The sequence below is a fragment of the Acipenser ruthenus genome, chromosome 26, assembly GCF_902713425.1.
Source record: "Acipenser ruthenus chromosome 26, fAciRut3.2 maternal haplotype, whole genome shotgun sequence".
NCBI lineage: Eukaryota > Metazoa > Chordata > Actinopteri > Acipenseriformes > Acipenseridae > Acipenser > Acipenser ruthenus.
In genome coordinates, this window is record NC_081214.1 from 5,672,436 (window position 1) to 5,687,486 (window position 15,051).

At 37.4% G+C, this 15,051-nt stretch overlaps 1 protein-coding gene across 3 annotated transcripts in view; it reads left to right on the forward strand.

The window, feature by feature from the left end:
• The window catches only part of LOC117430567 (P2X purinoceptor 5-like), a 58,332-nt gene extending 44,028 nt beyond the window's left edge, over positions 1 to 14,304 (forward strand). Inside the window, exons 1-12 of one of the 3 annotated variants that reach the window (XM_059001683.1) lie at positions 174 to 474; positions 5,025 to 5,175; positions 6,087 to 6,158; positions 6,921 to 6,996; positions 7,586 to 7,670; positions 7,996 to 8,076; positions 9,194 to 9,329; positions 10,022 to 10,149; positions 11,120 to 11,213; positions 11,950 to 12,015; positions 12,381 to 12,463; positions 12,879 to 14,304. In XM_059001683.1, the coding sequence (XP_058857666.1) occupies positions 338 to 474; positions 5,025 to 5,175; positions 6,087 to 6,158; positions 6,921 to 6,996; positions 7,586 to 7,670; positions 7,996 to 8,076; positions 9,194 to 9,329; positions 10,022 to 10,149; positions 11,120 to 11,213; positions 11,950 to 12,015; positions 12,381 to 12,463; positions 12,879 to 12,966 (1,197 nt within the window). In that variant the 5' untranslated portion in view covers positions 174 to 337 and the 3' untranslated portion in view covers positions 12,967 to 14,304. Of the gene's footprint in view, positions 1 to 173; positions 475 to 1,074; positions 1,260 to 5,024; positions 5,176 to 6,086; positions 6,159 to 6,920; positions 6,997 to 7,585; positions 7,671 to 7,995; positions 8,077 to 9,193; positions 9,330 to 10,021; positions 10,150 to 11,119; positions 11,214 to 11,949; positions 12,016 to 12,380; positions 12,464 to 12,878 lie in introns of those variants that run through there. The other 2 variants (XM_059001684.1, XM_059001685.1) reach the window with 2 other exon arrangements.
• The last annotated feature ends 747 nt before the right edge of the window (positions 14,305 to 15,051 follow it).

The following is a 15,051-nucleotide window of genomic DNA, read 5'->3' on the forward strand; positions in this document are numbered from 1 at the left end:
TACCAAACAGCCACCCCCCTGGGACAGTGTCAGGTTATTGTATTTTTAACCGTGCTCATGTGGTCAAATATATGACATCAGTCCTAGGCTAATAGTGACAGGGCAAGGCGTGTGGCATACTAAAATTAAAATCACAAAGGAAAGATGAGCAAAATAATTGACAGACAATACTTTAAAAAAATGCGAATATGATGAATCGCGCGTGTGATGGTTCGATAAAGTGGCTCCACCTTTAAACGTGTTTTCACTTTCAGTCATATCAAATCCAGCTCGGTTAGTTTATGATCTCTTATTGCAGTGCAGTCCCCGGCTGATCACTGTGCTGACACAGTGGACGATGGCAGAAGGCACCTGGAAATCTCGATGCCTCTCAGTGTTCGACTACAAAACTGAAAAATATGTCATTGCCCAAAACAAGAAAGTGGGAGTTTTGTTCAGATGCATTCAGCTGGCCGTTTTGGGGTACATTATCGGGTGAGACAATTTCCAATGTGCTGTATTTCAAATATCCGACGCGTTTTAATCTAGACAGAACGCTGTGTCAACATTGTAAATCTTGTGACTTGTGCGGTTAATACTAAACCTGTTCATTTGTAACTAATATCTGTCAGATGCATCAACTGTTAAAAACAGGCAATGCGGGTTTGTTTGACCGTTAAAAGAACAGTAAACTTTTAGCTTAACAATAAGGACGATGAATGTACTTACAAGTAAAAGCAACAAAATACTTTTTTTTTTCAACAGTGTGTTGATTATACACGAGTAGGCATTGATAATTATATAAGAATTAAGAACCCGTCAGTGAATGGAGTGTACATGCAATCATAGGTTGATAAATGACACACTAAAGTTTGTTTTTTTTTTGCATCACCCAAACGGTGATCTTATTTTGCGGGTTGTGCAATGACTGTCTCAGGTCTGCGGAGTTTAATGTCAATTTGCCGGTAGCGCGCCGCTGTTTTTTTTTTTTTGTCATATTCCATTATTCTGTATTTTTGGGTATTTCAAAATAAGGTGGCTGCACCTTTAAAGTTTACTGCACCTACACTCTGACAGCCGTGCTTGTCGGATCTTGTTTTCAGTGCCAGTCCCTGTCTGATCACTGTGCTGACGGAATGGAGGATGGCAGAAGTCACCTGTAAATCTGCATTTCTCTCAGTGTTGGAATAAAAAACTAAAAACTATCTCACTGTCCATACCATGAAATTGGGGATCTTATACAGAGCCTATCAGCTGGCCGTTTTAGTGTACATTGTCGGGTAAGCCCAATGTTCCAGTGCCGAGTGCCGACTATTTATATATCGTAGCGCCGTGTTAACCTTGTAAGTTACTTGTGGTCAAGCAAAACCAGATATTGTTTACAAACAATTCTCTGACAACTGCTGGCCAGTCACGCATCTTGATCAAATAAGCCAATGCGTTATTGGATTTAACAGTGAAAATAGTAATAAACCTTTAGCCTAAATGTTGTGACAAGTAAACGCTGAATTATTAAACTAGTATTGCACTGTAAGAGCATAATAAACACATATTAAATACTATTCCTGCAATACCGGTAAGCATGTTTTTGTTATTGTGTCTCATACTGCTGTTTCTGCACGGGAAATAATTTAAATGCAGGACAGTACAGTGTGTTGATTATAACGGAATAGACGTTGATACTAGGATTATGAAATATCTGATGATATAATAAACTAGATTTCTTGTTGAATTGGTAATATCAATCTACTGTATTGTAACTGTTTTCTATCCTGATGATATTATACATTTTAGTAAGACTGAAATAAAATGCCAGTCCAAACTATTTACGCTGCAAACATTTTAGACAATGATTTATCTGCCCTAAATGATTAAAATTACATTTCGAATCAATAAAAAAAGTAAACAACATTGGTTAATCTAAAATTATATTATTATTAGTTTATTTAGCAGACGCCTTTATTAAAGGTGACTTTCAGAGACTAGGGTGTGTGAACTATGCATCAGCAGCAGTCACAACAACGTCTCACAAGGGAGCACAAGGAGGTTAAGTGCCTTGCTCAGGGTCACACAGTGAGTCAATGAGTGAGCCAGGATTTGAACCGGTGACCTCCTGGTTACAAGCCCTTTTCTTTAACCACTTGAACCAAGAACCCATCAATGAATGGAGTGTACATACAATCATAGGTTGATAATGACAAACTTCAGTTTTTTACATCACCCACATTATTTTGCAGGTTGTGCAATAACTGTCGGAGGTCTGAGGGTTGCAATGTCCTGTGCTTTATAGTTGAGCAATGTGTATTTAAAGTACATGATGTCAGAATGCGGGAACAATCAATGTTGAGAGGGCTATATGACTATATTTGTCAAATAACTTTGGTATTTGTGTAATTCATCACTTACCATTTATTATTTTCATCCACCCTTAACATATAGTTGACAATATTTATTAAAATGGCCCTGTAGAGAATTTTCATTGAACATAATATGAATTGATTTTATAAGCTTTATATAGTAACTACCAAACTGTAAAACAGAATGACATAGGAATAATGGTCATCCCATTCCATTGCCAGTGAAATTATGGTACCTAACATAATGCTTTAAAATCCATTTTCTTACATTATTATATTATTTACCTTTCCATTGAGCAACCCCCTAGTTGTATAATAACCCAGCATCTAGGGATCAAAATATCAAAAATCATGATACTGTTAAATGGTTCATTTTTTTTGTCTTAGTTTTATCTCTTAGGTGGAAGAACACTATGATAAGGAAGCAACTGCTGTTTGAGATTTGTTAATTAAAGGCTGCTTTTCAGTATTGGTGAAACAGTACTGGAAACAGTACAGTGCATATTGTGAAGTCTTACATGACGCGGCTGCTTTGCTTGCATGCAGATGACACACAAAGGACCAGCTACCAGTAATACCATTCCTAAAAATAGATTGCTGGACACGTTTTATATGCTGATACAGTGTTTGAATCTGAAAAAAAGAAAAAATAATACCTGAAAGTGAGAGGGAGTCATTATACTGTAGTTGTTTTGTTAACATCAGGGCATTATAAATGAACAATGTCAGGTACATCAGTGTGTCAAAAACACCAAAGTATGGAACTGCGTGTAAAGAAAATCAGTGAACATGACTGCAAAACAAAGCACAGCAACTCAATCCATTCTGTCCAGCTAAGAGCTGCATTTACTGTTTTATACCCCTAATAAAATGTGCATTGATCAGTTTCCATGTGTACCGTTCAGCTGGTAGCAGCATGTGTTAATGACACCTGCCAGATGTTCGTCGGTTATGGAGGATAGCGTATCTTACAGGATATTCTAGGTTCTACTGTACATAGAGGTATCAGAAATCCTGACTAGTGAAAACAGTAAAGGGATAGGCTCTTTCCCTGAGTGTACATAACTACTGATCTTTACACAAACCTAATGCAAATACCGCATTATGATCTGCTACTAACAACTATATGTAGATTACCTTTTCAAGCTATTTGCAACATGTGCGAAGGTCAAGGGGAAAAAAACCCTTAACAGTCTTGCGATAAGCAGCTTGGTGAACTAATGAAAACGATGCCTCAAAGTTCCCTTCAGTTCCCTGTCTATCAAATGTTCATTTTTGCAGGTGTATTTAGAGTCTCCTGCATGAAACACCTACATTTGCACATCGTCTCCGTCCTGATCACACTCATTTCGCTGTGGTGTTGCAGGCACGTTGCATTCTGCATTGATTTTGCAGTGAAGTAGAAAATCTGAGAGATTTTTCAAGGTCTTTACACCGAAATGCTATTTGTACTTTTTTTTTGTTGAATTAAAATCAAACTCCTACATCTTACAAAACCAGTTACGAAAAACTTATACATTTAAGGACGCAAAAGTGGTTGTTTGCTGATAGTTATGTAACATTTACAAAAATATGTTGATATTTTTGGAGACGCCAGGACTCTCAAAAAAAATTATTCTATATTCTTTAATACGTGACCACTGATGTGGTGTAGCAAAATGTTTTTCTATTTGATTTCCTTAAAAAACATTTTGATTAGCACAATTGCAATTGTCTTCTAGCTACACCTGATGAAGACACGCTGTGTGTCAAACCACGTCCGGTCCTTGTTGTGATCAAAATGATTTTACGGAAATGAAATCGCAGATACATCCTGTGACAGGATAGCGTGGGTCCAGGTGTTACTGGCAGGGAAGGAGAGTAAGAGGCAAGGAAACTGCAGTTTAACTGCTGGTGCACACTTTCAATAAACAACCAAAAACAAAACAAAAAGGCACACGGGCCAAAATAAAGGGTTAAACACCACCAAAATACTGTTCAGGATGAGCAGAGTCTTCACTGAACATTTACAAATAATACCAGAGGGAAAGCTCCATCCACACTGTACGCAAGTGCATAATTTAGAAGTCACTTCAGTCAAATTGTCACGCGACTGGAATGAAACTGACCAATCAGAAAAAAGGTCCCGCATTCACACAACTTGAACATGTGACTTAATTTTAAGATGTTTTTATTTTTGGTTTGTTTGTTTGTTTTTATGGTAAATAACGTTCTGTTCGCTAAATTGTTTTGTGCCACAAATCCGTGACAAGAAGAAGGTCTTTACATACGCATACATCGAAGTTTTGTGGAGATTCACCAAACAAACCAAAATATTATCGAGGTCCAACTATTCTATACGTTGTAAAACAAAGCCAGCAATACGTTTCTATGTGACACATCCCAACATTACCAAACTCATACATAGTTTTGAAGATTATGAGCTATATTTATAAAGCATTTTCTGTCACGTTCACTGGACTGTTTTAAAAGGAAAAACTAAATACAAGTAAATAATAATACAAAGTAAGTGGTCACCTGCGCAATTATATATAATTGTACCTGCATTTTACATACCGTATCTCCGTAGAATGGCATCTAAAAGCATGGTCTACCTTGCGTCACATAGAAGTGGGATTTGATTGGAGCTCCCCCCTACCACCCATGTTATAAACTGAACCTTCATATTCCTATTTGCTGTGTTTGCAGGTGGGTTTTCATTATAAAGAAGGGCTACCAGTATACTGAAGACTCAATACAGAGCTCAGTGATGACTAAATTGAAAGGAGTGACTTTAACCAACACTTCAGCTAATGGACCTCGATTGTGGGATGCGGTCGACTATGTTTTTCCTCCGCAGGTTAGTATGAAGATGCACATGGCTGTATATCAGCTTACTTTATTAGGGTTAAAGACTTTATACAGTACTGTGGGGAGCCACATTAATCGCGAGATTGTAGAACATATTTCCATAGTTTAGCCTACCCTGCACTCCAAAAAGCAGACCTTGTTGATCGTAAAGTTAGTTTGCATCGCATAACTGACTGGGAGAGAAATTACAGGCAAACTATAAAACTTTACAAATGCATGAGAAAGTTCTACTCTGCAAGATCACAGGTTATGAAGAGTTGACAGAAGAGGTACATTAAAACCACAAAAGCTGTTCTCATGGCAGATGTGAAAGCGTTAGATAAGTGCATGAAAACCACATACACTGTTCTGCTAACACAATGCATGTTTGGTTTAACACAGCGACGTTTTGAAACTGAGACCTATAAGGGTTATGGAAATGTCTAACCTGAGAACTAAGCCTACATTTAGAATGAATGCCTAATTCAGAAATTCACTTTGAAACTAATAGATTATACACCTGTTTCTTACTGCTGTGTCGTAGTTGCACAAAACACATTATAAGGGTTTCAGATCACCACAAACATAACATCTTCATATTACTACCATTGTACACTTTTTTTTAAGTCTGCCACTGAATACCTGTTTATAGAGAGACTTGATGAAATAGCAAGGAGAGATAAATTAAAGAAAGACACAAGATTTATTTGAATTGCATCCTACTGCTGCCAGCTTGCTTCTGAAATGTGACATATAAATATACTTGGGAAGAGTAGTAAAAATACAATACTTGGTTTAAGACCATTGCATAACATTGCCTTATTTCATTTAATAATAGTTTCTAATACAATAGCTACCCCCGTGTCTATGCTTTATATGTACAGTGTACATTCATGAATTTCTTTCTACTTTCATTTTTAGGGTGGCAGTGTCTTCTTTGTCATAACAAACCTGATTCAAACTCCAGATCAGAAACTTGGCCATTGTCCTGAGGTAAGAGAGACATATACTGAAGCTTGATGGATCTATGTGTTGAGCCACATCTTCTTTTAGGAGATCTTATCAAGTCTTTCATTTTTGCGTCTCAGTTGTACCGCTGTTTTTCATGAACTTTCTACCTCTCTGTGACAGGGTAACTGTCCCTGTTAGAAACTAAGTCATCTTTTGTTTCACACATCTGTGTGAAAAGTAAACTGGGGTAACTAATGTTAATCATTTTATTTTTCATGAGTACTGCCATTTCCCATTCTAAATCTGTTTGAGTGTATACACTACAATCAAATACATGTAAACAGCAATACTTGTATAATACGGTGTATACAAGACTGGACATGCTGGTGATTGTAGGGTGCCCAGACAGGAACCTGACTGCTTAATTTCAGCTGACCTTCAGAGCAGTTTTGTAATCTTGTGTTTTCCATTGCAGCTGATGTACCTGAGCCAGTCCTGATGTTTCATGCTTATTTTCTTCCATAATACAAAATGTCTTTTGGCGGCTCACTAGGCTTTTCAATGGTTATACTACGCATTTACCATAGTTTACCCTGACTTTATTACACTTTACTATGGTAAACTATAAAATATAAAATACAAGCAAACAGAGTCTTTAACAGAAGACCAATTCGAATATTGCCAGTGCTAATACCCTTGTTTAGTGCTTAATGGATTTAGGGGAGGGGCACAGTGTGAATAGCAGCTATATTTGTAACCCAGTTTTGTGGCCCTGCCTCTGAGTGTGTGTTTTGACCTTGTCAGAGTTCGAAGGTACCAGATGGCAGGTGTAGAACAGACGATGACTGCAACCCTCAAGAGGCTGTAGTAGCTGGCAATGGTAAGCAGTGTTGGAACCCTTGTGCCTATCGCAGCTCTATCTGTTTTTATTTGAGCATTTTAGAATGGCAATGTAGCTGAGCAAAGCACAGATGTGTGTTACTACTGTATTGCAAATCTAGATACAATTTGAAATGCAGGTGCATTAACTGTGCTGTAGCTACACTTTACACACAATTGTGTCACATTGTTTAATACATGTACCTACAGTAAAGTCGAATGAAACCTGCTGAATAATGTTACGTTATCATATTGAATCACATGCCTCTGAAAGGATTTGAGATTACAATATCCTGGCTTTGATGACCGTGACATATATCAATAGTATATACAGACTAGTACAGAACAGTTTAACAGAAATTGGATAAGTGGTAGCGATAGGTGTTAATATTATGGTATATTAAAATGACTGATTTATAGTATGTGGAATAACATCTTGTGTTGTCAACATACATGTAAAAATGGAAGTGTGACATACATACATACAGACAGACAGATGTACAGACAGAGAGACCTTCGTTATCCCCAGAGCCTAGAACTCTCAATAAATTATGCTAAATAATGTTAATTCCAGATTCCTTCCCCTACAGGAATCAAAACAGGCCACTGCATACATGAAACAGGCACCTGTGAGATATATGCATGGTGTCCTATTGAAAAACCCAGTCCTCCAATGTAAGAATCCCTTTTCTTTACTAGTTGTTATTGCTGTGAAACTGGAATGAAGCCAGGTAGCTTTACCCATTCCCTAAATAATCAAGTAGTTCTGCATAGATTACAATGGAGTTGTGCACAACCACTGTTTAGCAAATGAACACTGTGAAGAATCATGTATGAATACTATATACACAAGACATTAAAAAGTCACTAAATAATTATATGTGGGACACTGTTTTGAACTTCTATTTATGTTGCCTGCACACAATGCAAATCAGAAATTTGAGTTAGCCTTTTCCTGCCTGTTGAATAAAACTACTGACATTGCATTTCTTTATTCCAGACATCCCATTTTAGGTCAAGCGGAAAACTTTACTGTGTACATAAAGAACTCTGTGAAGTTCTCAAAATTCTCTTTTTCCAGGTAAGAACGTTTTATTTGTTTAAAAAAAAGCGTACCCACTCTAAAGTCACTTGGGACGGGTGAAGATGAACACACTCTGTCCTCCGAAGCGTGTGCCGACAGCCGCCCGCTTCTTTATACACTACAGGCTCACCATGCAGCTACCTCAGAGCTACAGCGTTGGAGGACAGTGCAGCACTGGGCAGCTTACAGGCAAGCCCGCAGGCGCCCGGCCAGACTACAGGGGTCGCTGGTGCGCGGTGAGCTAAGGACACCCTGGCCAACCTAAGCCCCCCCCGGGCAGCGCTCGGCCAATTGTGTGCCACCCCCTGGGAGCTCCCGTCCACGGTCGACAATGGAATAGCCTGGACTCGAACCATCAATGTACAGGCAATCGGGCGCCTTTACCGGATGCGCCACTTGGGAGCCCCCTCTAGTGTCAATCTTTAAAATATGTCCCAAACTGAATTTCTGTGTCAGGCTTCAGTTTAAACATACTGTAGCACATCTTGGTTTTGTTACTAAAGCTCTATAGCTCAGCCTTCAACCTGAGCTCACATTATCTGTCCTTTATAAAAGCACGCACTTTAATATTCAAAGCGGTGCATAAATGAAATAATCAAGCAGCCTCTTCTGGAAACTCTGGGAATGATTACACATGGCCAGCACAAAAACTCGCCTTTGGCTTCTGATTACCAGTGAACTCCTGGATATTCTTATCTCCTGCAAAAGGAGGACAAGCACAGAAATGCTAGTGCTGTTGTCTCTATGTGTATGTGTGGCCTGCTTCACAAGTTCAGATCCCTTGAATCATCCTTAATATCCAGCAAGTGGGGCACTGGTCCAGACATCCAACACCTCGCAGGCGCTGTAACCGGAGGGATTGTGGGTAATTAAATACAGAGTCACAGTCAAATGTTACTCCACAACAATACCACTTTTTAAAGAGATACTACACAAGGTTTTTTTTTTATCTTTATGTTTTCCAAACTTGTAATTAGAAACACAAAACAAAAAAGGAATTAATCTTTAATGCACAGAGTGTAAGGCATTTCTCAGGAACTGAGAAAATCAGAATTTTGTGTTTCTTTTCAATCGGATTCCTGATAAGTTTCTGTTCTGCGTATTCCATTTGCAGGTCTAATGTCAAGGACACAGGTGTTTATTTGAAGAATTGTACCTATGATGAAAGCAATCACCCCTACTGCCCTGTGTTCCGATTAGGAGACATCGTCAGCCGGGCGGGTCATGACTTTCAGGAAATGGCGATTAAGGTAATGGATCCAGACTTCTTAACAATTAGACTATATAGCTTACTGTATATATACTGTAGGTTACTGTATTATAAAAAGAATATCAGATCTTCTCTCGCAAAGGATTGGAATGAAATACAGCCATGGTACTGCACTAGGAGGTGTGCTGATAAATGTAAACAACAATAGAAATAAATAAATGAATAAATAAATACATGAATTGGGTTCAGACATTCATGTCAGAAACTGTCGCTATTTACTTCCTTTCTGGAATATTTGGTAGAGCTTCAGTTTCGAGTTTTGCTGCTGTGTTCACAGTACTATATAATGCTGCCACAGCTGTTCAGTGGTATAAAGAACGTCCTTTACTCACCTTGTTCCAACTGTTCCTCCCCCGACAGCACAATTTAGTCAGCACCAGATCCAATTCAGTCTCACTGTACACAGACTGTGTGAATACCTATGAAGACTAGAGAACAAGGACCCAATTTGGCTGCTATATGGTCGTCTAATGAGGTTTCCAGAAAAAATACTAGTTTGATATCTTAAATATCTAAATGTATCTTTACCTCAGGGGTGATTTATTGACCCACGTATTAACATTACAACATACAATAAAATACAGTGAAACTGAGGTTTATAAACCTTGCTGCTATGTCACTGATGGTCTTTGAGAAGCAGCTATCCAGATGTGATTGTGTGGTCTGTTCCAGGGTGGGGTGATAGGCATCCTTATCGAGTGGAACTGCGACCTCGACAGATCTTATTCCAAATGCATTCCCAAGTACTCCTTCACACGGCTAGATGACAACTCTAACAACACATCAGGGTATAACTTCAGGTAAAGCTGTACTGGAGATGGCCAAATAGGCATATTAGTGACTGTCTAATTTAATTGTTGACTTTAATAGGCCTCACATGCAATTCATTTAAAATAAGAGATTCAAGGAGGCTGTGTGGTCCAGTGGTTAAAGTCCAGGGCTTGTAACCAGAAGGCCCCCAGTTCAAATCCCACCTCTGCTACTGACTGACTCACTGTGTGACCCTGAGCAAGTCACTTAACCTCCTTGTGCTCCATCCTGCGGATGAGATGTTAAATCAATGTCCTATTGTAAGTGACTCTGCATATAATGCACAGTTCACAGCCTACCTCTGTAAAGCGCTTTGTGATGGTGGTCCACTATGAAAGGTGCTATATATAAAAAAATAAATAAAGATAAGGAACACATAGCCACGAATGGTATAATGCATGAGACTTTTAGAAGTTGTTTAAGATGCCTAATTAAAGCACAGAGTGGTCTAACATTTTCCCATGAGTGCCTATGGTTTCTATATCACCGGTTACTAACCGCAAATGTAAATTCTCACACCATCATGCAGGTAAGTATATAAAGGATATCAATGACAAATCTTGAGGTGTTCTAATAAATATGTACAATACTGAAATGTTTTCTTGTTATCTTTCACTTGCCTGTGTGTGATGATTGCCATTGTGTTGAGTGGTTTTGTCTGTCTAACTGTCTGGGACTGAAGACTTCCTCATTCCATTCATGTGGCAAAATGACCTTTCATCTTGGTTGCTCCTCCCTACTCACTCTCTATATATGTAGGCAGGGTCAGTTGAAAGGTCACATTGAATGGAATACAGAAATCTCTTCAGTAGAAGCACTTAGAACTCCCCAGACAAGCCAGACAGACTGATATAGTGAAAAATGATACTCACATTAGTATTTGTTTATGGGGCTTCTTGTAAAGTGACTGCTGAAAAATACCATTGTGGTTTTTTTGGTGTGTTTTGTTTTGTTTTTTAGATTCGCCAAGTATTATAAAAACATATCTGGAGAAGAGTACCGAACACTGACAAAAGTATTTGGAATCCGATTTGATGTCATGGTGAATGGGAAGGTGTGAATGCTGTACTATTTTGTTTATTTTTAGGTGCACTGAAATGATATAACCTAATTCTGGCATCAGTCTTCTGCAGTAGTTGATGTCTATACAAGAAACAGTATACTTATCAACTTACGATATTAGGAAAGGAGGTGAAAATCCATCCTGCATCACACCCACTGTGCTGTTCCGGTAAATCCCATGATTGACATGTTTCTGATGTCACAATCCACTGCAGCTGTTCTCTTAACCTATCAGCCGCCACTCGCTCCGGACAGCACACACCCACACCAATCAGCAAATGTCTTCTGGAACATTCCTTAAAGAGACATTCAGGGATACAGATGCTTCATATAGCCGGGTACCCACTGTCACTCCCATTCCAACCATTTTACAGCCAACTATTTAACAGCTAACTACACAAAAACAAGTGGTCCAGCTTCTTTCAATGAACATAGCCTACCTTATTTTCTAATAATACTTAACTTTTACCATTACATTTTCATTCCTGTCATTTGGTGTTCAATTTGAAGCTAAATACAGCATTATTAAATGATATAAATAATGAACTGCAATTTCAACATGTCTATAGAAACATTTATACAATCGTTTTTCCAGTTCTATTTTTGTCTTTTTAATGTGTAACTAAAAATACTGAATAGCTTTAAAACTGTGTGTACAGTATCACCAACATATTTGTTGTATTCTTTATTTAATCGAATCAATATTGTTCATTTATCTTTGGTTTCAGGCAGGAAAGTTTAACATCATCCCAACAGTAATTAATATTGGCTCAGGCTTGGCATTATTGGGTGCTGTAAGTATAAATCACAATGGCTTTTTAATAAGGAACTAACTTCTTTATAGTACAGTAAGACAATTGTCACAGCCTACTACAGATGTACCGTACTGTGCAATTGATAATTGTTTTAAAACATTTACAACAGGCTAAAAGGTAATTCATACCATGCTATCATAATGAAACGCAGGATCCACAAGGGGGTGCTGTAACAACATGGTCATTAGTTGGGTAGCATCAAGGGGACCTAGGGAGGAGACTGACAGTATTTCTGAATTGAACTGCACTTGTCATCTATGTATTACTGTGTGATACAGATTTTAAAATCACAAGTAATGAAAAGCCCATTGTCAAATCATTTGTATTGCCTGATCTTCTTACAGGGTGTGTTCTTCTGTGATCTGGTGTTGCTGTACATGATGAAAAAGAGCACAGTCTACAGAGCAAGGAAATTCGAATCAGTCAAGTATGACTCACTTTAATATTGTACATGAATATGCCTTACTGAAGTGGAAATAAATGATACAAATAATTTCACTTGTTACACACACCAACCTCCCTATTGCATAACTTCCTATTGGATAACTTACCAAATAGATACTTGGTACAATCAATATGTTGACAAAAATAAGATAAACATCAGATACTAAAAAAAAAAAAAGTACTTTCTTTCTGGATATTAACATAGAATGCCTATTGCCTATTATATACTTGCATCATAAAGTATAATTTTAAATTCTTATATTTTTGCCAAAACATCACAACTGTATTAAACACTTATTTGAAAGAATGGCTGTTTTCAGAACCCGACACTGTTTCAATCAAAGTGAATAAACCCCAGAATCTTTTATCCTACGATTTGTCTGACTTTATGCCCACAGGAAGGTAAAGAAAAATGAAACTGGAAAAGGGGATGGAAAACAGATCGTAGAAACCCAGAAATTAACAGACGTCCCAGCAGAGACTTAGAAGAAGAACTCAAAGTGTGCAACGCAGACTGCTAGACCGTATATAAAAGAAAGCTGACCAGACCCTGGTGATGATCAACAAAGCGGTAGTCTGAAAATGGAGGGAGCTCAGCATATCAGGCTGCAAGATCTCTGATTTATAGCCAGCTGAAAGGTGCTATGAGGAGATAACAATTTGGGTTTGCCGTTATCTGTTCCAAGCTACTGCAAAACTGGACAGAAGAGTCACCTTCAAACTAGTGAAATAAATAACTACTAAAAACATACTACGAACTCCTAATCAAATGGGACTCCCAGGGTGCTGTACTAATTATTTTAACACTTAACATACTATGAAGACAAATTAAAACTGCACTCCATGCTTTTGCAAGTAAATGCATGCACAAATTGATCTGAATTCATTTGATGCAAATATCTTGCCACTAGTCATGTTGTAACAATGCACTCAATGATTTTAAAACCTTGCATATAGCAACCTACACAAGTCATTCAGTTATAAGAAATTAGTAGCTTCTAAAAAAAATGGTAATTCTATCTTTTTTATGAATGTTTCCAAACACGTTCAGGCTATACTGGTAGCTTTGTGCCATTTAATTAAGATGCTTGCACTGTTTGGTACTGTATATCCTATACACATAATGTAGCAAATAAGAAAAACTCATAACATTATTTATTCAGACTTCTTAAAAGCAGGGTGCTTCAAAACAACTAAAGTAGGTTTTGAAATGATCATACATTTCTTAAAGTCCCCTGGGCCGGTTTTTCAAAACTCGTAATCTGGATAAATGTAATCCAGCAGTGACATTTTCTGAAAAAACAGATCAAAAAACGATCCAGATAAAAGTAATCTCGATCACAAAATATAGGATTACAAAATCCGGATCACCATTATCCAGATTACAAATTTTGACAAACCAGCCTCCGGAGATGGCAGATTCAACACAGATGCTTTTTGGAATCTGAATAGTCATTGCTTCTATATTCAGCAGGTACTGAAGGAGATGCTTGTATCATACAGTTGTTACTGTTTAGCTTTTGCCGTTGATTGATAGGAGGCTTTCAAAGCAATGGTTTTGTATTAATAATCAACTATAGTTGTATGATAGCCTTTGTCTTGCTATTCTAGCAGAATGCAGTAAGTACCAAAATGCAATCAGGCTGATTGCTTTAAAAAAAATTAAAAAGTGAATGTATTAATATTTGTATTATTATTTTAGAAGTCTTATTATAACTGTGACACAAATTTGTTCAAGAGTATTTTCTACCTAGGTGCTTTTTAAGACTTGGAACTGTTTGTTGTATTTTGTATTCACCTTTATAAATATAATTGTCATGTGTTTACTGTTGTTTTGAGTTGATAACTTTCATTGTTCATTTCATGGATGCCTGGTTTCATATCATAAAATTAAATACCTCAGTTGCTGTGGTTTCTGGCAGTATTGATTACCCAAAAAGTACATTTGAATTTTTTGGTGTGTGTGTGTCTAAAATACAAACCGGTTTTAAATGGAATTCTATACCCATGTAGAATCAAACCTGCTTCGATCTAATCAGTTTTACTCCAGGATATACACCAATTCGATTCTGTTAAAGAGGTTATTACGTTTCCATATTTAAGTAACCAGTCTTCTACTACCAACCATTGCATTTTTATTACTCATCAACTAATTGATAAAATATAACGTGCTATTGCTTGTATGCAAGTAAAGACTGTGTGGTCGATTAAAAGGGTTGGGGGTCATTTCCTGTTTTTCAATTCCAATTCCATTTCCTTTTTAAAATCGCTTTTCAATTCCCTTTTAATCAATTCCACCACATCACTGATCAAAATTGCAATTAGCAGTGTTCTGTTAAAATTAGCTTCTCAGAGTGGCAACAATCATTTAAATTGAAGTCACTGTTAGTCAATTAAATTGGCTTCAAATGAAAGCAGTTGAACAATGATGTCTCTAAAATATACATTCCAATTCTTTTGAAAGAATTGGATTTGAAAAACAGGACTTAACCCCCAACCCTGGCAATTACCCTGGAATAAATACTACGCTAAAGTTGCAGATTTAAGCAATTCATTAAAGTTTTGATTCAG